The sequence below is a fragment of the Cavia porcellus genome, unplaced genomic scaffold, assembly GCF_034190915.1.
Source record: "Cavia porcellus strain 051 isolate PalLab524CR breed Dunkin Hartley unplaced genomic scaffold, mCavPor4.1 scaffold_3, whole genome shotgun sequence".
NCBI lineage: Eukaryota > Metazoa > Chordata > Mammalia > Rodentia > Caviidae > Cavia > Cavia porcellus.
In genome coordinates, this window is record NW_026947486.1 from 104841617 (window position 1) to 104864485 (window position 22869).

General features: G+C 38.2%; 1 protein-coding gene across 3 annotated transcripts in view; it reads right to left on the reverse strand.

Annotated features, from left to right (window-relative positions):
• Positions 1-22869, reverse strand: part of Fgf13 (fibroblast growth factor 13) — a 501298-nt gene that overhangs the window by 180756 nt on the left and 297673 nt on the right. For 2 of the 3 annotated variants that reach the window (XM_013146953.3, XM_013146954.3), the window contains exon 3: positions 19958-20125. The exons of the other annotated variant lie outside the window; for it this stretch is intronic. In XM_013146953.3, coding sequence (XP_013002407.1) covers positions 19958-20125 — 168 coding nt within the window. The remainder of the gene's footprint in view (positions 1-19957; positions 20126-22869) is intronic. 3 annotated transcript variants of the gene reach the window in all.

The following is a 22869-nucleotide window of genomic DNA, read 5'->3' on the forward strand; positions in this document are numbered from 1 at the left end:
CAATCACGAAAGAGTCTTCAAAATCTGCCAACTGTTGAAGCACAAACTCAAGCTGAAGGAACTCTGCTAAGGGGTGGAAACAAACCACATTGCCCAAGGCAGCTATCCCCTACTTTAGCTAATAAAGTGATTTCATCTTAGAAACTTGCACATATATCAATACTTACTTAAATATACTTTGGAGAGGATTTACAAAGCAATCTTGTAGCGGACCTATTAGTTAAATGAATGATCATTCCCATTTATCTCTTTAGAATTCAAATGCTCAAACAGTAATGCTAAAGTGATATTTACTTATGACTCAAGAGATCCTTGTTCAGTAGCTACAAACCTTATGCCAAGATGAACCTCATGGCACTAAACAGGCACAAGGGGATATTAATGCTTAGTAAATGGAAAGATAAGTCACAAATCTGCGACATCATGACCCACAGTACACAGAGATATACATATGGCACACAGCCCCTCATATATGAGATTACACTCTCCGATCCATTGGCTACACTTTAAAATTCAGCTGGTGTCACATGAAAAATCTATCAGCTGTCAAAATATGTTTTAATGCTGCAAAAATTTGTAGGCAAGGCAGAAAGTGGCAATGACAACCAACACCCTGGAAACACCTGATGAACAGATTGGCATACTCTGTGGTCCTGATGGTCTGATCCCAGTTACTGCAACTGCACAGAGCATTCTAATTGAAGGAATTTCCCCCAAAAGTAAAGAGTGGCAGAACTTGAGAGTCCTAAACATGGACATCAAGACAGCAAGAACAGAAGAATTTTTATGAGAGGGCAATGCTTTGTTGCTTCAAAATAAAACAACTTCATTTGCACAAAAAACTCTGTAATATTCTAAAGTGCGGTGTAAATCTCCTGGGATGGTATTATGGGAAACAACTGTTTCCCAAACAGTTTTTACTCCGGAGACCTTTTCTAGGGGAGTATTTTATTTGGGTAACATATTGAGAAATGCTGCTCTAAACTCATTGTTAAACAACAATGGTTAGAATAAGTAGCATTTATTAACTGGCAGGGACTGAATATGTGAAACTCAGGAACCAGTCTGGAAGCAAACTGCGGGACTGGTTCCAGTGAATAGCACGGAAAGTGACTAAACACTAATGAGAACTGTGTGTAAGCTTAGGAATATCATGATGCCATAAAAGGCTCACTCAGAGCTACAGAAATTCTTCCCTATTGATCATTAGCTATGTTCTGGTCACTATGCTTAATCAATCTTCAAGATAACCATGTAAATTCAATACTATTGTCTCTATTTTATCTCCTCTTGTTCCCAATCACCCTACCATGTGCCAGAGGTAGATTTTCAGCAGCTAGGTCTGTGTTCTTTCCATGCCATTAGAAGTGTCTCTCATGAACACACTGTCAAAGACAAATTCTAAAAAAACCTTCAGGATCTCATGTATGGTGGTTTATACTATAGTTAACTGCAATCCGCAGAAGGCCCTGTGAAAAAATATGTATGAATAGATTATTACCATTAAGAATTAAAAATATAGAAAATATCATCAGCAACCAAAATGCTTTTTAAGCTGAAGTAACCTGTAAGGAAATGTTATAAGGAGGCTAATTGCCTTGATAAAGTAATGAATCTGTTGTTCCTTCTGCATTTTAAAATTTCCATTAAAGCAAAACAGCACTCAAGAGACAGATATTATTGTGCAGCACATTTTATAAAAGTCACTTACTAGGAAGCCAAACATGCCATTAACAGCCATGTAGAACACACGGCACTTTCTAATTCTGAAAAGTAGTCTTTGGGGCCTTACGAGTTAACAAAAGGTTCTATTTACTTGGTATGTCCCTCTTTTTTCTAAGGCAGAAGCACAAAGTCATCAATTGGGAGGTTTGTATTGGGAAGCTACTATGGGTCAAGAAGAACACATGGGACCTGCCCTCCATGAGCAAACAAAGCCACTTATTTTCAGGCAGACAGTGGTCAAAACTAAGCCGAAGTGTTCAAAAAAGGGCTGGGAAATGGAAACCCAGGGACTGTTTCCAGGAGTACCTCAGGACAGGAGTCTTACAATAGATCTGTAAAGGCAAAAGTGGAGGTTGCATTTGAACAAGGCTTTGAAGAGTTTTGAATGTGGCAGGTTTGTACTATGTTGTCTACAGTAAAAGCAAAGTGAAAAATTTCAAGTAGAAAAAAGTCCAGATATGCAGCTATTTAATAAGTCAAGTATTCAGTTTATGGGTCAACTGAGTTGACTGCATATAAATGCAGGTGCAACTTACCACACTTCAGAGTCTTGTGTGTCTAGAATAGCTATCACTCTAGAATCAAATATTTTGTAAAGGGAGAATATAAATTCAAATTTAATCACATTTGAAACAATTGAAGCCACCTACTTGGGTGATAGCCTATATAACAGTGCCATCTAGTTTAGATCACTTAGTTTCCAGTTGAAATCTCACCGTATTTTCAAAACTGTGTGCCTTAGTTTTGCCTCACCTAAATTTTAAAACCTCAGTTTCCTCATGTATTGAATCAAGATAAATCCTTACCTTATAGGATGTTTACAGAGATTAAAGAAACTTGAAGAAGTATGTGATCAAAGAAATCCAAAGCCATATGGTGGGACCAGATGTGGAAGGAGATGAGACATGACCCTGCCTTTATGCAATATTCTACCAGAGATTTCAGTGTTCTTTCTAGCTGAAATATCATTATGTTTGCCTAACTATTCATTACACATCTCCATCCCTTAGCAGTCAGAATCCAGAATATTTGCAGAACTATTAGAGTTGAGAGTGATTGTGGTACTCAAAGAACAGTAGTGCTGATTGTATGAGCAGACAAAAGGCCACTACTCTGGATTACCTGGAAGCTCTAGACCTTAGTTTGTAACTAATTTTCATTTAGGAACAGTTCACACACGCAGAGGCTATAGACTGTTATTCAACACCCAGTAGAAGTAGACAAACTTGAGAGCAGGTGAGTGCTAAAATTCAGTATGCGTAAGTCCCCCACCTGTATGCATTTGTGCACAGGAGAAACTGTAATGAAACAACAGGGTTGTTTTTTAATGAAAAGGAGAATGATAAGTCTCTATCTACCTGACTGCTGTTACCAACAGCTTTCCATACCTGAGTCCACCCATGTGTCTGGAAGGGAAGGAAGACACTGTAGATGGGAAACCATGAATGGGAGGACAGTCTCAGAATGGGGCCCTAGTGGGTTGAGGCATGAGGTAGTTCTACAACAGGAAACAGGCGTGTGCAGTCCAGAGGGTGGGGTGTTGGTATACCTCCAAGTGTTCTCTCTCACTCTAGTTGCGGAGGGAATCCTCACTGCAAGGTATTTCTCTACAAAAGGATACACAACAGTAAGTTCTACACGCCAGGGTCATGACAATATTAGCACTCTGGCATCAAGGCTCAAAGCACTAAAAGGAAGAGTTAAAGGGTCCCCAAAAGGTAACGTGTGCTTTCCTAAATCCTCTGCAAGGCAAATGAAGAGAGTCTCCCTTTTGTAGAAAGCAAAGCACAGATTAGGAGAGGCAATTTGGCTATGGACCTCAATTTGTCCATTTCCTAGAGGTATGATATAGGGTAAATTCCTCAGATAACTTAATCATATTAACTGATTTTTTTAAATGAAGACAATCAAGTACTCAGAAAGTGTTACTTTTCTTTTTCCCCATTTACCACACTAGTACATGTCTAGGCTTTACTCCTCTCAAAGCTATTCCAGAATCCAGATCACAGTTTTTGGCAAAAGTCTAAAGGAGAAGTTCAAGTGGCAATAGCCACAAACTCATGAAATCCTCTGCCCAATTAAGGCAACTACAACTCGAAACTTTTATGAAGTGACACATCAGTCGTATCTACTAGTTCAACTTCCATTCTGGCTTGCATGAAATCACTATGAAACGTAGTAACACATTGAGTGTTATTTTTGAATCTTCTGAGATGTAAAACAAGAAAAGAATTCAGCCCTTGGGTTTATTTATTTATTTTTTTATTTGTTTGACAGATAAGGATATGGAGACCCAAGGAAGGAACAGAGCTTTTTCAAAGTTACTTACATCACTACAGGCACTTTACTGTGATAAAGGAATAAAAATCAAACTAAAAAAGAACTAGCTAAACTACAATTCCTTTTGAAAACACAAAGTAAAACTTATTAAATTAGCTGAGAGGTAAATTTAATTCTCTATGACGGTCCTTTGGAGTATTTTCTCAGAACTTTGATTAATTTAATTCCTATACCTACCTCTAATTATTATGGAAAGCTTCAAAAATTCCTTTTTTATTCTCTGATATTTTGTGCTTATTGACAGTAGAATGGAAACAAGATACAGAAAAAAGGGCAACAGTTTATTTTTTAAGGTTATTTTAAGACTAAATACTCTGAAGTAATTGGTCGAGTCCCTGGCAGCAATACAGGCACCTAATACGTGTTGAAACTGAATTCTTAGATTGAATGTGCTAAGCTTATCAATTTGGAACTGGATATGAAAACATGCCTTTACTCCTGCTGATCAACACTCCAGAAGAAAGACGGGACTGAGCCAAAATCTTCTAAAAGGATTGGAACAAAAAGAACTGGAATGAGGTTACACTTGAGCCAGAGCTGTGACACACACTAATTTATAGTACTTCTCAAATGTGAGTTTTAACTCTAAAGTCCTAAAAGATAAGGACTCTGTCACATTTTTCTAGGTCTCCTCTAGTAGACACAGAGCAGACCCAAGTTGGTACTCCTTTCATAACTGTCGACGACTGAATTAACCAGCAGTTTTAATTTTCTTACATCAAATCATTACCAAGAGCTACACTGGAAAGTCTCATCAATAGTTTCAATGACTTAAAGGTTTCAGTGGAGTAGGGGGAAGTATTTGGAGTAAAATGAATTTGGATTAAGTTGAGCCTATTGTTGCAATTCAAGAAAGAAAAACATTGGGTGTGATTAAAAAGAATTTGACTGGATCTTAAATAATTTTGGACCACATCTGTACTGTCTCCATAACTATAATATAGTCTACAGTTCTAAATAAGGGAATTTTTCTCCTTGTGGTATAGCTGGCACTATACAGAGACACTTAGGGTTGTCACGGCGAAGAAATGCCACTGATACATAGTGAGTTGAGTCCAGCGGTGCCACTCAGTGTCCTACATGGTACAAACAGGACAGAACATGACCACAGACAATTATGTGGTCCTAAAAGTCAACAGTACTGAGATTAGCATTAGCTACCCTTGTCCAAAACAGGACCAGGGAACTACTCCTTGAAGGAAAGAAAAATATATCAACTAAATCTTTGCTTACCTTGCCCCTCTAAAATCTTTATCTAAGCTATCTGTAAGTACTTCCAGCAGATCTCTTGGTGATTTGATGTAAGAAAATTGAAGCACTGGGTTAATTCAGCTGATGGGTCTTAGATCTCTCTTGTGTATCCCAAGTTAAATTGCTGCAATTTTTAAATCTAATGTTATTTATCAGATATAGGAATGTGTTGGTTCGGATCAACCAAACAAAAAATCAGCAAAGAAATTACAGAACTGAAAAGTATTGTTAATAAGATCAGATCAATTTTAAATGTCTGTATCTGATAACCTAAGCAACTCTTTTGAAGATACAATATGCAATATAACAACTACTGTTAAATTCCTAACACCTTGGTTTGAAAGCCTATATTGCTATTGTTTTGGGGTTGTTGCTGTTGTTGTTTGGTTGTCTCTTTTGCTTTTTGTTTTTCTTCTCTATTTTTTCTCTCTTTTAATTAAAAAATACAACAAAAAGAGAATGTATTGGTTGATTTGTCCAAATCTATGTAGAAAATTAGACACCACTGCAAAAGATAACAAATATCAAAGCCTTGGCGAGCCCCAGGGGCACAGATCAGCTCTCGCTCCCTCATCTCAGCAGTAGAGAAGGCAAAGTTCATGTTTGGTGCTAAATCTACCCTTTCCCTTTCTACCTGATGAGATATTTCTCCTTCGTCAAAGTCCTTTCTCAGGGTTTGCAGGCAGGTGAAAAAAGAATGGCAAGACATTCAATGGTTTTGTAAGTTGTAGGAATAGATAGTAGCCGTGGTTAATTCATGCATTCCACTATTGAGACCCCAATTGATATTTAAAGTACAAGATCAGTACAGATTTAATTGAAATACACTCAAGAAAGAAAGTCGCTTTGGATACACTGGGAGAAAAATAAAACCCTGAATGTCATTAGGGCTAAGTGCATGAATGCAGTATTTACTACTATGGCATTCTCTAAGTTGAGTAAAAGGACATAACGGCTCTAGCCTCTAGTATTAGTGTAGAAAAGACAACAACCTAATGTAGTCTGAAATAAGGCAGGGCTGCTTGCAGAAGGGAAAATTATTGCTCAATACTGTATATGACTCTGTAAAAAGTGAATTAATTTCTTATTTTCTCATAAAGAAGACACATACCTCTTTCACCCCTTGAGGCCACTAAGGAGGAACTGTTTGACCTTAGATAAGTAGACTCCCTATATAGAAAACCTTCATCAAATTATCCATGGGATATTATTATGCCATGGTATCCAAATTTGCAAATCCCAGATGAAAATTGAGCTCACTTGTTTGGACTCTGTATCATACTGTAAATTCACAGTTTTGTAGTACAGTTTTGTAGTCCTTTTTAAAAACATTATCTTTTTGATTAAGAAACCTTCACCTTCATTGTTAGATAAGGAATCAATTTTCACAATGAAGCAAGAGTGCACATTTGTAAAGTTTGCAGAAAACTTGCTTTGCTGGAAATCTGCATACTGCTATCTTTGATTTTAGCCTATTAATACAGCTCCAAAGGACCTATGTCAGTTTTATGATTTTAATTCCCAGTGATCCAATAAATTTAGGTCACTGGAAATATATATTGAGCAATTTTATCTACATTATAAAGGACAAACAACAAAATAATAAATTGGACCTGGCAAAGATGTAAACTTTAGAGGCATTAGAGGGAAGAAAAATCAATGACATTTTTATGAAGACCTACTTTCTTCAGCATTTGGATAATATGTGATTCTTCTTAACTCCATAAAGGGTCATTTTAAGCCAATGCATTCTGATGATTTATGTCTAAGTATAAGAGGTGGAGAGACTTCCGGTCTATGTGGAAATGAATTAGACTAAAAGCCTAGATAATAAAGGGCCATGCTAGAGGCTTGCATTACATTACACATCCTTACTGCATCCTGCCCTATGGAGACCCTTCCTTCCTGAAGCTCAAATATTCCCTTAGCTTCCTCAGCACCTCAATCTCCTGGATACTCTTTGTTCACTTCGAAACGCTCACCTCTGTATGCACCCTCTCCCCCTTAGGTGACTCCTCTGCTCATGTTTTTTTTTTTTTTTTAAATTTATTCTGTTTATATTCATATATTGACAAACTAAAGCCATGCATATAATCAAGTGCATGCTAATGTTATGCCTTTTGACACGAGATGGAAGACCAAATTAACCTAACCAACCTGTCTACCACTTTGAACTTTGAAATCTGTTGTGATAAAAACACTCAAGGTTCGCTCTCCCAGAGACTGAATGTTAACATACTCAACCAATTAGCTATATTCACGAAACTGAGCAACAGATCTCAGAAAAAGAAAGAGAATAATTAAATTTATTCCTCTTACCAAACAGAGTATAAAGGCTTTGATTAGTGTTGTCCTGTCCTCCTGCTCCAGTCACTGTTACCCATCATTCTGTTCTCTGTTTCTATAAGTTCAGTTGCTTTAGATTCCATAAATAAGTGAGAACACAAAATTTTAGTATTTTATATTGGCTTTTTCACTTGGTATAATGTTTTTTATTTCTCCTACAAATGTCAGAATTTCTTCCTTTACGAAGCTAAATAGTATTCCATGGCATTTATATTAGCTTTTCAGTATCCATTAATCCAGTGATGGACATCTAGGTTGATTCCATGTGTGGCTATTGTGAATAGTGTTGTAATAAACATGAGTGTGCAGATGTTTCTTCAACTGATTTCAAAGCTTTTGAGTAAATATCAAAAAGCACCAGAAAAAAAAAGAAGTAGGCAAATGTGATTACAAAAATAAAGTTTCTGTACAACAAAGGAAACAGTAAAGAGACAATCCACAGAATGAGAGGAAATATTTGTAAGCTGTACATCTGAGAAAAGGTTAATATCCAAAATATATAAGGAACACAAATCCCTATGAAGAAAATGAACTATACTATTAAGAAATGAGCATGGGAACTGCATAGATACTTCTGGAAAGAAGAAATAAAAATTTTACACGATACATAAGTATCACTAATTTTAGGGAGGTGTAAAGTAAAGCTTCAATGAGATATAATCTCGTACCCCTTTGATACTAAGTTCTAGACAGGATGTGGAGGGGAATCACTGGTCCACTGATGATGGAAATTCAAATTAGTAAAAGCAGCATGGAAAACTCTATGAAGATTCCTCCAAAAACTACAAAAGTATCACTTCCATATGGTCTAGTGTTCCTGCTTCTGGGTAATTGCCTGAGAGATTCAAAATTAGTATATGAAAGAGATATTTGCTGCCATGGTTTTAATACTTATCACAGGTTGATAAAACTTAACTATTAGCAGCCTAGAAATCATTCTAGCCATTTGAAGGCAATACTATATACAGTAATGCCTGACACACAGAAAAGTCAGTCAATAAATGTTGAATGAATGAATCTACAAAATATTAAAAAGGAACTCATGGGACTTTTGTGAGAGACGATGAAAGTGAGTCAAACTGTCCTACACAAACACATCTAGACCAGTTGGTGCCACCCTGACTTGCCAGTGGGTCACTGGCAATGTATAATGGATCCAGGCAAGATCAGCAGAACCAAATTGCCAACCTTATAGTCCAAGAGAAGCAGAAAACAATGTTGCTGGTTTAACCACTATGTCTGGGGGTTTTTAAGTGCAACCCAATGTGATTAATATCAGTCCAAAGTCTGCTTTTCTTGCGAGTCTTTAATTTCTCCTTGTGGATAAAGATAATCTTTCTTTTGCCAGGCTGCATCTCGAATCCAGCATAGGGCCTTGCTCATTAGGCAGGACCCCGAGTAAACATCTACTGCCACATATATCCATTCTGTTTGTGGTGAACAGAAACACACAGTCACTTTCTGCCTGACATTAAGGCAAATGGCTCCCTGAACTCAGAATATTAAGATTCATTAGACTGAGTAGGTTACTCGTAATGATAAATATTCATTGAGCTCTTACTATTGGCAGACATTGAGCCGTGTTTCTTGGATCTACTTAGTAATGCTCCATTTAGTAGAGAATAAATAAAGGCTGCATGCTTAAATAGAGTCCTCATTGGGAAGCAAAAGAAAGCTTTTCAAAGAAATTAATATCTGTTCTCAAAGGAAAAGCTGCACTACAGGTAAAGGTTCCCAATGATTCTTATTCTTATTGGAGATTCTCTTCCTTCCTCAGTAATATTCTGGGGAGAATTAATCAATTATCCATTAAGTGAGCAGCTAACTATGCATGACAATCACAGATTTGCTGAATCAATTGAGGAATCTTCTAACCTGGGTCTAAAATGCTATGTTCTCAAAGAAAAATCAAGTTTGAGTACACCGAAAGAATAGCTGAAGAAAGAACAAAAGGGAGAAGTTACTGGCTGCCAGCTTCTGTAAGCCCCTTTTTGAACTGCCCTTTATTCCTTCCTTGTTGCATGAAAAGAATCAGATCTTGTTCACAGCCTGAGGCAGCCCGCTAGACAAATGTGCTCCCTGTCTGAATGGTTTCCCAGCCCACATTATCCCTCTGAGGGCTGTGATTAGTCTGGGTTTTTGCTGGGGTGGATGGATCCTAGAAAAGACCGCAATAGAGAAGCCATGTGACCATTTCTCTGCATGCATGTTCCCCAATAAACTATTTTAAATGGTGTTGTGTGTCCATGCCCGCTTTGAATGGCGGCTTGCCATCACAAAGAGGTCATTTCCTTTGTGTTCCTGAAAGGATAAGCAATTACTATGTCATCACAGGGACAGTGGCCCCTCTGAGATCCTCAATGAAGGGTCTGCATTTAGACCGTGGGAAGTCTATAAACACAGCTTATACAGTGAGGAGTTCATGATCCCACTATCAATGTGTTGGGCCCCATAATCTCCCTGTATTTGTGGACAGACTATCTTCAAAAGGGGGCTGCTCCTCTCAGTGCACAAGATTCCTATAGTGTAAGGTGGGTATACAAACCCAGAGCAATGATTCAGCCTGTGAGTTCGCTCTGGAATTCCCAAATTTGTAGGACCCAAACACAAGCTTTTACCACTTCTATGGACAATTGCTCAGATACACATCAGCTCCAGAACTTGACCTCACATCTCTTTGCGTGTGTGTGTGTGTGTGTGTGTGTGTGTGTGTGTGTGTGCGCGCGTGCATGTGATGAGATACACAGCAGAATCATCTAGACCTGCTTTAAGGTCTAGAGGTTGCATGAAGTAAGCCAGGACTTTGAGGCATTCCTCCACTTAAGTAAGAAATGCAGAAAAATGTTCTGCAGCAAGTAAATGTGCTTCGACAGCACAAAGGAGAAGAGTGTGTGATGTCATGACTGCTGTTTTATTGAACCCCTTGCCTCCTGCTTATGCCACCATTCGAACCAAGACATAAGAAGTGCTCAAAGGGGATTCTCCACTAGGTGCACTGAGATGTACACTCCGTTAGACACTAAAGATAGTCTTCTTCTAAAGAGTAGCTGGATAAGATGGTGTGGAGCTGGTGCTTACAAGCAGTGGATAAGATGGTGCTGAGCTTTTCTCATATTTTGTGCCTGAAAAGAGGAGTCCGTATAGAGAAAGAGTTGAGGCAGCACAGTGTGGTAGAAAACACTAGGTTTGGGGGCTAAATGGACTTGGCTTTGAATTCCAATTAAGACACTGGATTAGCTATGTGACTCTGAACAAGTCATTTTACATCTCTACACTTGAACTTCCCTATCACGCCCTTCAAGCCAGATGACATCTACTTCATGGAGCACTTGGAAGATTAGCCACAGTATACCTAAGATGCCTGGCACACAACAGAAGTAAAAAACTGCTAATTGAACATCTAGTCTAGAATGGCTCACATAGAAAGCATCATTTCCTGGGACCTCTCGCTTCATGCTTTCTGCAGGAAAATGTACCAATGAATACAAACCCACTCCCTGGGAAAGTCATGGAGAACAGTATCTTAACAGCGATCCAACCCAGTTTGGCAGCACTTTCTCTTCATGTGCTTTTCATCACATCACACTCTATAATGAAGGCTTTGTCACGCAGAGACATGGGGCATCAGATGACGTTGTGTGAGAAAAAGTTTAGATGCAGAAGTTCAGTTGGCTTGAGGTGATCAAGAACTGGCCCACTGTTGAGAACTAAATCAGCACAGTGAATAAACCCCACCACTGAACAGTGAAGACTGTGAAGCATTTTGACCAATTCAAATTTGATGAGAACATGCCCTGAACATAGTTTAAAATGATGCCTGGCTAGTTTTTGTTTTGTTTTGTTTTGTTTTTCTTCCAAGGGCAGGCAGCTATTCATTGCTTTGATGACAGCATATACAAGGCTCCTCCACCTTCTAGCAATTGCGATCAGGCAAAGTCTCTCCCTTTGATGATACTGGCATCGCTAGAGAATAAACTAAGAGCATCTTCTAGGGCTACTCAGGGGAGGAGTTCCTGTTAATATTATTGGGAAGGCCATGGATTTTGGGGGTGACACAAGTTATACTTGAGTATTGGCTCTACGATGTTGCAGCCAGTTGACCCTGGATAAATTATTTCACTTTTCAAGAACTCAGTTTCCACAGTAAAGAACACACCTACCTATATATCCAAGGCTTGTGAGAATTAAATACAATGTTAGGTCAAGTTGGCAGCACATATCAAGTTTTGGAAAATTATGAATTATAAGTTTTCATTATCTATTATCTTACACTACAGAATAAGGTTCTCACAATTGATGAAAAAGAATCTGTTGCTATTATCCAAATCGCCAAGTAATATCTATCCCTGTGAGACTGAGAAAGTGCTTGGAGTTTTAGACAATAAAAGCATGTATGAATTATAAGGGGGAAGCCTGAACATGTGGAAAGGAGGGACCATGGAGGGACAAGAGTGTGTGCTTTGGAAGCCAGGAAAACCTGATTCAAAACAAGTCTTGCCTTTTATTGGGGAAGTGACATGAGCCTCCTATATTTTAGTGCACGTGTAAAATGGGGGTAGCAGTCTCTATCTGTCAGCGTTTTGGTTCTCTCCCTTTTAGGGGCTTCATAACTGTGCTCTCCTTGTATGGAGAAATAGCCCAGGGAAGGGCTGCTGCCTTTCCTCCCCCCAGGTGAGGGGGCTGATTTTCAACTCCTGTTGTTTGCTGCTTCCAAAGCAGGACACTGAAGATTGCCTTGGGACTGTTCTGAGAATATATATCTTAAAATAGCCAGGTCTCATAAGTAGACATCTGCTAGCACCTGCGTGGAAGTGGACATGTGACTTTTATGTGTTGGAGTGAGTGTGGATATTGGCTGTGAGGTAAGACAAGAGTATGTGCTGATAAAACGCAGGATGTTCTTCTTGTTCAACACTTCTGTGGGACTATTCCAGCTGCTTACTAAGAAATGCTGCGGCTTATAACAAATGAAAACCTGAATCAACATAGTTGAGAATGCTAGGAGTGATTTATAAATGTGGATAGCAATTAAAAGCACCCAATCATGTCAAAGTTTGTTCTCACATGCATGCTGCTGTTACGATTTTATGCTGCATTAGCTGGTATGTGTATGGGATAAGCAGGCAGGACCTCAGTGACGCCACCATCTGTTGTAATTCGAGGAGTGATACTCAAACTTGGAGCAGCTGGAGTCAAGCTTTGGGATCTTACTCTAGACCAGTAACAACTAGCAGTACTTTTGTGACATAGCAAAACACCCATTTCTCCTTCTCCATCTTTTTTTTTAAAGTGCACTCACACACATTGGTCCTGAGAAACTTCCACCCACATCTGCAGGCTGCACCAGAGTCTAAGATTGAACAAGTGTGATGAGCGTTTATAAGAAAGAATGTTGGTCACAAGGTGGCAGATTATCATCCTCCTACGGAGAAGCCTGGTTATTTTTCTAAAAATGCAGAATAACAAAGAGGCAAGATAACTTCAGAAAGGGGTGTATGTGGTGGGGAAAGCGGGACATCTTACAGAGCCACAAGTTCTAAAGGCCACATAACTGTTTCCTGTCCAGCTGTGCCTTCAAATCACAGGGCATCTCCCAAAATGCCTGGGAAATCAACATGATAAGATTTCTGAATTGACAACTGATCTCAAGCCCTATGCCAATATGTCTGTTTTCTAAGGCACTGATTCCAATTCTGTACGCTCATTAGAATCACCTTGAGATTTTTTTTTTTTTTTACAAAGCACCTATGTCCAGTCTCTACCATAGCAGATTTTGTAATTTTGCTTCTTTTGGAAGGTTTTAATCTCATGTTAGGCTTCGGTATCAATATGTATGGTTTCAAAGGTTCTCAGATGTTTTTGACATGGAAACAAGGTTGAGGACCACTAAGCTAAAGCAGTTATTGCTCAAATATAGTCTGTAGCTTTAGAGTTGGACTATGAACTATGTCACTGAGCTCATTTTTCATTCAGCTCAGCTGAGTTTTCCCAGCAAGACAGCAATACTTTTTTGATGAAGGAAATGGTGCATTATTTACAATCTGACACAAGCTCTTTATATAGCCTGGACTAGTAACAAACAATTTCAGACCCTGCACCACTCCATGGGCCACAATGAGACATGCACTATAGTGACATTCAGGAAAAAAAAGAGGGGACGCTAAACATCTTCAAAAGTGCACTATTTTTCAAAGCCCAACTTTGATGAGATCACACTGCTCTGGAAGGCTAGCACAGACATTCCCAAGGTGTGAAATGTTAAGAGGGGTCAGGAATAAGAACTTTCCAAGAGATAGGGAATACGGTTTACTATAGCACTGCCTGAGTACTCTGCAAGGCTCCTCCAAATCTTAAATACATTCATATGCACTGTGACTCTCTGGGAGTGTCATGTAGTCTGGGAAGCATATATTTGACTATAGGATCTTTCTTTTTGCAAATACATCTTACATAAACAGTGTTTCATAAAATGTAATTGGAAATAATTGATGCAATGGTTATCTAAGTGTCTGAGAAAAATAGCACAGCTCCTTCCTGCATTCTCCTCTACCAGGCAAACAATTATTTTAAAACAAAGATAGTATGGACACTTTAAGCAGAGGCACCAGCACATCCTTGTTCACCTCCTTAGTGAAGAAAAAATGTCTATATATTAGGGTGGTGTTGATTTGGGAAATCAGTGAGAAGTCATTCAGGCTATGCCTTTATAGGATTCAGAGCCAAGTTAAGCTGGCTCACGCTGTGCTAGTTTAGAAGGGCACATTTCCTTAACTGGTTGGTCAACTGGCTATGAAAAGAAAACAAAAAGCAAGAGGAGGAGCCAAGCCATCATACTCAGAAGCATGTCAGCAACATGATCCCTGAAGTAGTATCTCTGGGAGGCAGCAGGCAGCTCCTACATGGATAGAACATTTCCAGATGTTTCTCAAGTATCATAGTTTAGTTTCTGACCTTGATTTTAAGAAGTATGAAAATCATAATCATACACTATCATTCATCTGGTACGCTTTCAGAGCCCCTCCCCAGAGCAGCTGCCATAATAAACACGCACCTGAAATTGGTTGTCAGTGCTGGATTCACACAGTGCAAATATTTACTCACGATATTAACCAAAAGAATATTTGATGTTGAGAAAATACCACCACCACAATGGGCGTACCTCAGCTCAAAGGAGATCAGAGGGCCTGCTGCTTTAAAAAGTGAACCATATTCTCAAAGAATGAATGGTTATTAGTTTGCCCTGTAAAAGTCAGCCTGGAGACTGAACTGAGATGCATATATTCAATAAGAGAATAATAAATGCTCATCCTGTCATGAAATTAGATTACTGACTGCTAAGTATACTTCCTTGATTAGATTATGAGTTTTCCAGAGAGTAGAAGTGATCCTCAAAATATGACATAATTTCATGTCTGCTGCCATAAGGTGAAGAAATAGGAGGGAACAGAGAATATGTTGTAATGCCGTTGCTGGTTGCCTAATATTATTATGGCATAACAAGTTGTCTTCTGAAAAGCAACTGATATGTAACCAAGAGAAACACACTGGAACACTCAGTGGAGAGAGGACTGGGTTCATTCATTGCTAATCACCACGGCCTTTAGAATTGTGGCTTTATTTGGACTGATTATCTCTATCCTTCTTGGGCCTTTGCACATAAGCTGCCACTTATTTCAGTGAGTAAAGGAAAATCTCTGGTAACATTTTATCATCTTTCAGATCATAAAACAAAGAAGGGGTGATCCTAAGTTATACTGTATAACAGAAAGATTCAATATAAAGCCTTTTTTATCTATTCATAGTAATGCAAACATATGACCCCATATTTTCCTAATAGAAAAGTAATACATCCTCAATTCGCATCATAAAGGGGACACATCAAGAACCCAGCTACATCTTTCACAAAAGACAATCTCAGATGCCAACCATCAGAATTTCTTGCCCAATTCTACACTAGTGGGGAGATTTAATAGCAGTAGTTCAGTTTTAATGAAAGAAAACTGACTCAATTTTCTCAAAGGAAAATGAGTATTAAAGTGAGAAAAACACAACTGTAGGATACAACAGAGTTGGAAATACTGTAAATGCAGACGAAGAGAAAACATTTCCCTCAGCATCCCCCTTAATATTCTTCTTTTTCCTCTTCTATTTATGTCAGACTGATATTCGTGTTGACATATACTATTTCTGGGGCAAAGAGCCAGGCATTATCAGAGTAACAGCATTTTTGTAGTTACCAGTATACCTAACAAGCAGCACAGAGATACGCTTCCTCACGGTTGGTGAAAGCTGTGGTACTTCATTACTACTCTCCAGCACAGATTCTCTTCCACGCCAACCAATCCTACCATAGTTGGAAACTTCTCTGGATAAAAAGGTTACGGATGTCCTGAGGGAGACGGAATATAGCTCACGTGAAAACAGACATATATGAAATAGGTCACATGTCTGAGTAAAAGATGGTGACAAATTTTTGAGCTCAGGAAAACGTTTTTCTATCCCAGGTTATTATTTCAGTCAGAATTTTCAATCCTAAAAGAAAACACTAAAAATCCATGATTTATTTGTCTCTGTAGATTTTTAGCATCACCTAATCATAAACTTGTGTCTTCTGGTGGGATTTTTTTGAACAGCTTTCAAACATCAGTACAGTGGATGGGTGGCATTCAGAGAGCTAGAGAGCTGTGGTGATGATAGATTGGCCTCCTCGAGTTACCCTAAATCAGTGATTTCATTTCACCACACATGGCACAGAAAGAGCAAGTGAACAAAGGAACAAAGCTATGAAGATTATACTTTATCTTGCCAAAAGGCTCCTGGAACACTGAGAAAAAGATTTTGGTAATGATCTCCACTTTCTATGCAGCTTTCTTATAACAAAGAACGCTGCTGGTGCTGGGCCAAATTAGACTCTCAGATATTTGTATGTGCTCCTTCAGCCAAATGCCAGTACTCACATAAGTACTCACTTACATCATAAGTGGTTTTTATGGAAATAATCACATGGCTGAAAATCACAAGTATTTGGGACAGATTATTTTTTTTCCTTTGGAATTGGCTGTTCAAAAATAGAAACCTGCTTTTGACAAAGTATAATCTGGCATTAGTGTGTCCTGAAAAGCTAATGAGATATTTCATTCCATTTTTGCATGTTTTTACATGAATTTCGAGGCTCCTGGACATAATACAAGAATGTCTTGAATAGATAAATGACTGTGAACATTGTTAACAAAGTTATCTGTATCAAACCTCAGGTAGCTACAAACTATGGAAATAACCAGGCTTTTCTAAAGCATTGCCAACAAAAGGAAAAACCAAACCTTTTTTTTTTTTTTTCTATATTAAGGCAAAAAAGTTTCATTTTGTCAATTGGTAAGAGAAAAGTAAATCAATTCCAGCTTTATCAGCAGCCATCTTAGACCTTTTTGACCTAATATAATCATGTCCACAACTTCTATAATTAAAATTTTGTTTTTCCCAAACTTAAATGACTTTTCATTGTTTTACTTGAGGGTTTCTGATACTGTATAAACAGCAGCTTGTTAGAAGAGGTCATCCAGGTAGGTCAGTCTCACAAAGGCTAAACAATGGACAGCCTAGCCACTGCCTTCTCCCGCAGTGACATTGGTAAACAGACACAGACAATGTCAGTTAAGGTCCCATGCTTTGGCAACAGAGATCCTGAGAGGGAGTAGCTTTTCAGGAAGCTTCCTGCTAAAATACAATGTTTCCATAGACACAGAGTTTAGATCTAAGATACTGTCCACTTCTAATAAGGAAATCTGTAATTTCTTCATAGTATAACAAAATGTTACAGCAACTGCAAGAGAAAACTAAAGACTTCAGTTCAGGTTTACCCTATGGCATTTAGAAACTAGTCTTGCAACATATTTCTCAGGTTACCAGAATAGTTCGTGAACCCTTCCAAAGCCATAGTTACTTCACCTCCTGGACACAACAAGCTTCAGTATCCTACATGAAGCAAGCAGGTTAATATCTTGCCATTGTTTTCTTATTTATCCAAAGTTTGTTCCACATTATTTTTCTTTCACACCCATCTAAGGTCTTCTGGAGCCTGTTGATCTGTGCAGGGATCAAATGTTTTCATTTACTGCCTGGATTCCCAACTAGCTTCTGGACTCTTGTTTGAAAGGGTACAGTATGATAATAATGTTAAAAATGTCATCCCCAAAATACCTGTAATGAATTTAATACTATTTACAAATAATTCATAGAATTAAGAAGGAAAATATTAGCTCCATTATTGCAGCAAATCTGGCAGGAGGGTAAAACCAAGGGAAATCTTCAGTCTGAAAGAAGACAATGCCTGTCATCAGAGTATACACGTGAAAACATGACAACCATATTTACCAAGATGGCAGCCACTCAACATATGGGTGAAATGACAGATTAAAAACTGTCCAAATCTTATAAAAGAGAATTTAACTACTACCCATTTTCTACACAGAGGTTTATATATCTGAAAACTTTCATAAAAGTATTTACAATATACTCCAGATGGTAAACAAAAACTTACAGATCCTCTCAGAAGTATTTATAATAAAAAGATAAGGGTCTTAAATTTGTTCAACTGTTATTTCTTAATCCAAAATATTGCTAAAATGATTTTAAGTTTCTGACCAATCGCTTGACTAAATTTAAGCAGCAGCATCTTAAATTTTGTGTTACCCAAACCAATTTTCATTTCTTCAGACTAATTTTCAAACACAGAAATGTCTGCATGTATGAATACATATGTATATAATTTGAGACAGACAGGTAGAAAATAGGGAAATGTCTTACATATACTGAAGTAATTGTTACTGGTTAAAATTTTTGTTTCAGTACCATCAAAATCATGTTAGTATCTTCTCTACTAAATGGCCAAAAGATTCATTTTACTCACTGTAATGGGTCACCATTTCTACCTGCAGATAAATAAATGTCGTCATCAGAACTCACACCCAAGGTGGATAGCTTTATTACCATAAGTACGAGTAGAAAATAAATACAAATATTCTACTATATTGCTGAAATAGAATAAGACACATACACACATATACATTTCTAATTTTCTGCCAATAAATACTTAACAGTATTTGGATAAAAAGAGAAGGGGAAAGTTAGAGACATAAAACTTCACTTCCCCAACTGTGGACTGGAGTACACTTGGAGTAATTTCTGTATGTGCCAAACTACAAACAAAGACAGGTGGCAATGTTTTCTAAATCAGAAAACCAGTTGTAATGAGCACTCTCATAAAGGTGAAAAAGAGCAATTTGATATAGGCACAAAGTCACTTTTAGGAAATACTGAAGAATCATGTATAGAAAAGCATACTCCAATTGCCAAAGAGTAAGTAAATTTTCTCACTTCTGACATTATTCATTGAAAATTGCATCAATAATATTTGATTTTAAGAGAAAATGGGTGGCTTTACAGTAAGCATTTAATTAGCCTAAACATTATGGACTCAGATGTTGTTTTGGAAGTTGAAATATACACAGATGGCAGTTTTTGATAATGTTAAAAAATAGTCCCGTTCAACATATGCAAAATTGTTGGGGAAAAGTGAGTAAATACCCTTGCTGGCCAGACGAGGTACTCCGGATAGAGATTTGTGGCAGGAAGGAGAAGGAATACTTTATTAATCTGATTTAAGTAACAGCAAGTAGAGTTGTCCAAACCTGTACTTGAACTGAAAAGAAAAACAAACTACTCATGATCACCTTGAGGCATGCATTTCACCATGGCAAAGGGCAACTGGACGTGCATTACATGGGTGGTCTGCGCCTACACCGGCAAACCAAGTAGATCATGGACATTCTTCCAGCGCAAGGCAGAAGCTTTATGGAGTGGAGGAGAGCTAGAAAATCTGAAGCACTCTGGTCATTAGTTCATTTTGGAAGTGCCATTCCTCAGCTGACTGTTGCTTCAGGGAATGCAGGCGATGGAAACAGACTTGGCCAGATGTTGGCTACAGGAGCAAGCAACTTTAGCAGCCAAAACAGGGCTGTGTCATGACATCAACTGAAAAAGGTTTCAGCTGCAAAAAGCAGGAGGATGCTGCGCACTGTGCCAGAGATGATTGTATTATACAGTGCTCTATCTGAGACTGCATAACACATTCACCCATGAGCTGGGGGGGGGGGCCTCCTAGCTAGAGCAGGGGCCAAACAACATGTAGCAACACCAGAGGGCAATGCACAATCCAAAAAGAAAAAGAAAAAGAAAGAAACAAAGAAAGAAGAATAAAAGAAAAACAAGCAAAAACACGCGTCTGTCGTGCACAAACCTTCGGGCTCTGTGTTTTCTTTGTGGTGTACTTGCTTCAGCGGGCAGCAGAAGATTTCGTGACACTTAGCACGAAAGGGGGACTCTTTTTTCTTTAATTCCGCGGATTGGATGGAATCTTGCCGTAACATAATGTATTCCTGTGTGCCAGGGGGGGCGTCATCCAGAACTGTGGTCACCACATAACAAAATGAACTCAAGTTAGAGCTTCATGAAAGCAGAAAACATCTTACATCAAATTTATTCCCAGGGAAGAAGACTAATGAAACAACATTTCCACACAAAGTTTCCAAGAAGCACATCTAATAAATTGGTGATTTTCTTTCCAGGGGCTGAGTTTAATATACTAATGCCCTGGGAACAGCCCCTCAAGAGCTAATACAAAGAAAATGCAAAATTGTGAAATTGTACTGTTGGTACAAAACTATTTTACTACTGATAGATAGGTTGTATATCAACACCAGGCAGTGCTCACATGATGCAATTTGAGATGCAATATAAATATCCACAGGTGAAAAGTGGCTGCTCTGGACCAATTATCAGTGAGTTGACTCTGATAGTTCTTTTCTCTGTCTGCTCATGGTAAAGAAAATCCTGACTTACAACACATACTGAGTCTGACAGATGGGTAAGAGTGTCATCATCAGAACTCATAACCAAAGTAGATAGCTTGAATACCAGAAAAATGAGTAGAAGATCAATGCAAATGCTGTATAATTTTACAAAAATGGAATTAAACTCACATACATGTTGGTTTTACTCTTTGATCTGAGGTTGTGGTAAATATTTTTCAGATGTTCAAAACTCCTGAATCATAGACAACAGTGGAACAAAGGTTTATTTTGTTGGATTATAGAAGAGCAGACCATAGCTTAATAATCTTAGCCTTAGATATAAATGAGGTTCCTCTAAGTCTGCTTCATTTTAGGGCCCTTGTGGTGCATCTAAGCAGGATTGTGCATCCATTGTTCTGCAAAACCAGGTGTCTGCCCTTACAGGGTTTACTGCTGCATTCTTTAGTTTGAAAACTGCTCCAAAATCTGTGTGCAAATTTGATCTGCATTTGCAGAAACAGAATTGACCCCAGAATGACTTTTTTCTTTCACACCCTTCCCAATGAGGCCATTTCATTTCACCAGAAGTGAGTCAGTGCTTCCAAAGCTGTGATTAATGATATTCTGACTCATTTTCCTCCCCCAAATGTATACACTTAACATGCATTTAGAAGGACTAACACCACCAGCAGACTTCTTCTAGAGAGAAGCATGCTATGGTGCTTGTAACAAATGAACAGCTTATGACTGAATTAAGATCTGCAGCTTCTGCAGTTGGCAAACATTCCTAGCTCACTGGCTAAGATCTTAATGGTCTTTAAGAACTTTCTTCATGTTGATGGAAAAAGGTCTAACAACTCACATAACTTTTAAATTTGTACTATGAGTTTGGAACAAGTTCTTGATAAATTGGCTATATGTGGAATTATTGTCTTCTTTTAAAAGTCATTAAATTATGCAAGAAAGTGATGAATATTTTAGTCATTTCTCTGTTTTCATCTAGCATTTTGCAGCAGTAATCAAAAATATTAAATAGGCACACCACCACAGCTTTTCCTGGCAGCGAATTCCCCTTCATCAACTAGGAATGTTACTATAACTTCTTAGGATCTTCTTGTTGAATGTACAACTTTGCTAGCGACAGCTGCTATTTGAAATATTTGCAACCATTTCCTGCCATGAGCAGATAGCTATGATAATATAGACACTTATCAGATTTTAGTACCGCAGCTGAAAAACAAATTCTGGTTTTACCATCCAAAATATTTAAATAAAACCTATAATTTGGAACTCTTAAAAAATAACCACCCGCGATTATTTGAAAACTGTGAAATTTCATCTTCATGCAGGGTTATATAGAAAACATATTTTAAAATTATAAATCACCTGGAGGATAAAAGAGAAAAAAATGACTTTTAGTCCTCACATAGGGAACTTTTTATTCAGGAGTATGTGATAAACATCAGTAAATTGTATTCCATTTTCATTGTTCAATACCACAATGATGTCACAAACAGGCATTTCTGGAGATTAATGGAGGACTGAAGCTAGCAGCCTTTGCCTGATACTCCAGCCATCAGCTTTTCCCAGCTGGTCATTAATTCAAAGAAAATGCCTTGCACCGCCATCATTATTGCTTAATTACATACAACTGGTTATCTGTAACATACAACAAAATTCTAGTGAAAGCAACATGCTGACTGATACAAGAGCTGACCCCAAAATTCATCACAGTGGGGAAAGCATGAAGGTCGCAAAAATGCTGCATAATTGCTTTCCACAAAATTCCCTCGCTCGCCTGTTCTTTCTTTAAATTGAATTTAGCAAGTGCAAAAGGTGCCAAGATGAGAGCATTTAAGGAGCCATCTGAGTAATAACCACAGGCACAGAACAGTTCCTTGAAAATTGTGAACATCTGGGAGTTAATAGCTCCACTTTGGGTTTCAGGCTGTCTCTACTCAATGGTTCAAACATCAGTCAACTCATGCAAAACAGAAAAAAACAAAACAATGAATAGTCAATCTACTAGTACTTGCCACTGGCACACGAACTAGGAACATTTTGAATTTTCTAATGAGAAGAGCATTTTATAAGAAACATGTCCCTTGAGTCTATAGGCTTTCTGAACTTAAGGATACTTTGGATGAACAACTGAAACTATTATATGAAATCCACTTGTTCCCAAGGCTCTCCCAGGTAGAAGAGTCACTATATGCACAAGTGACAGCCACAGGAGAGAAGAATTACTTCTTCTAAGACTCCAGCACAAAGACAAGTGAGGCTCCATTTCCCGGAAGAAGGGGTGAGAATGCAGTGTTTCCAAGGGGCAGCAGCTCTGGAAAGTCTTCGTTAGAAGACT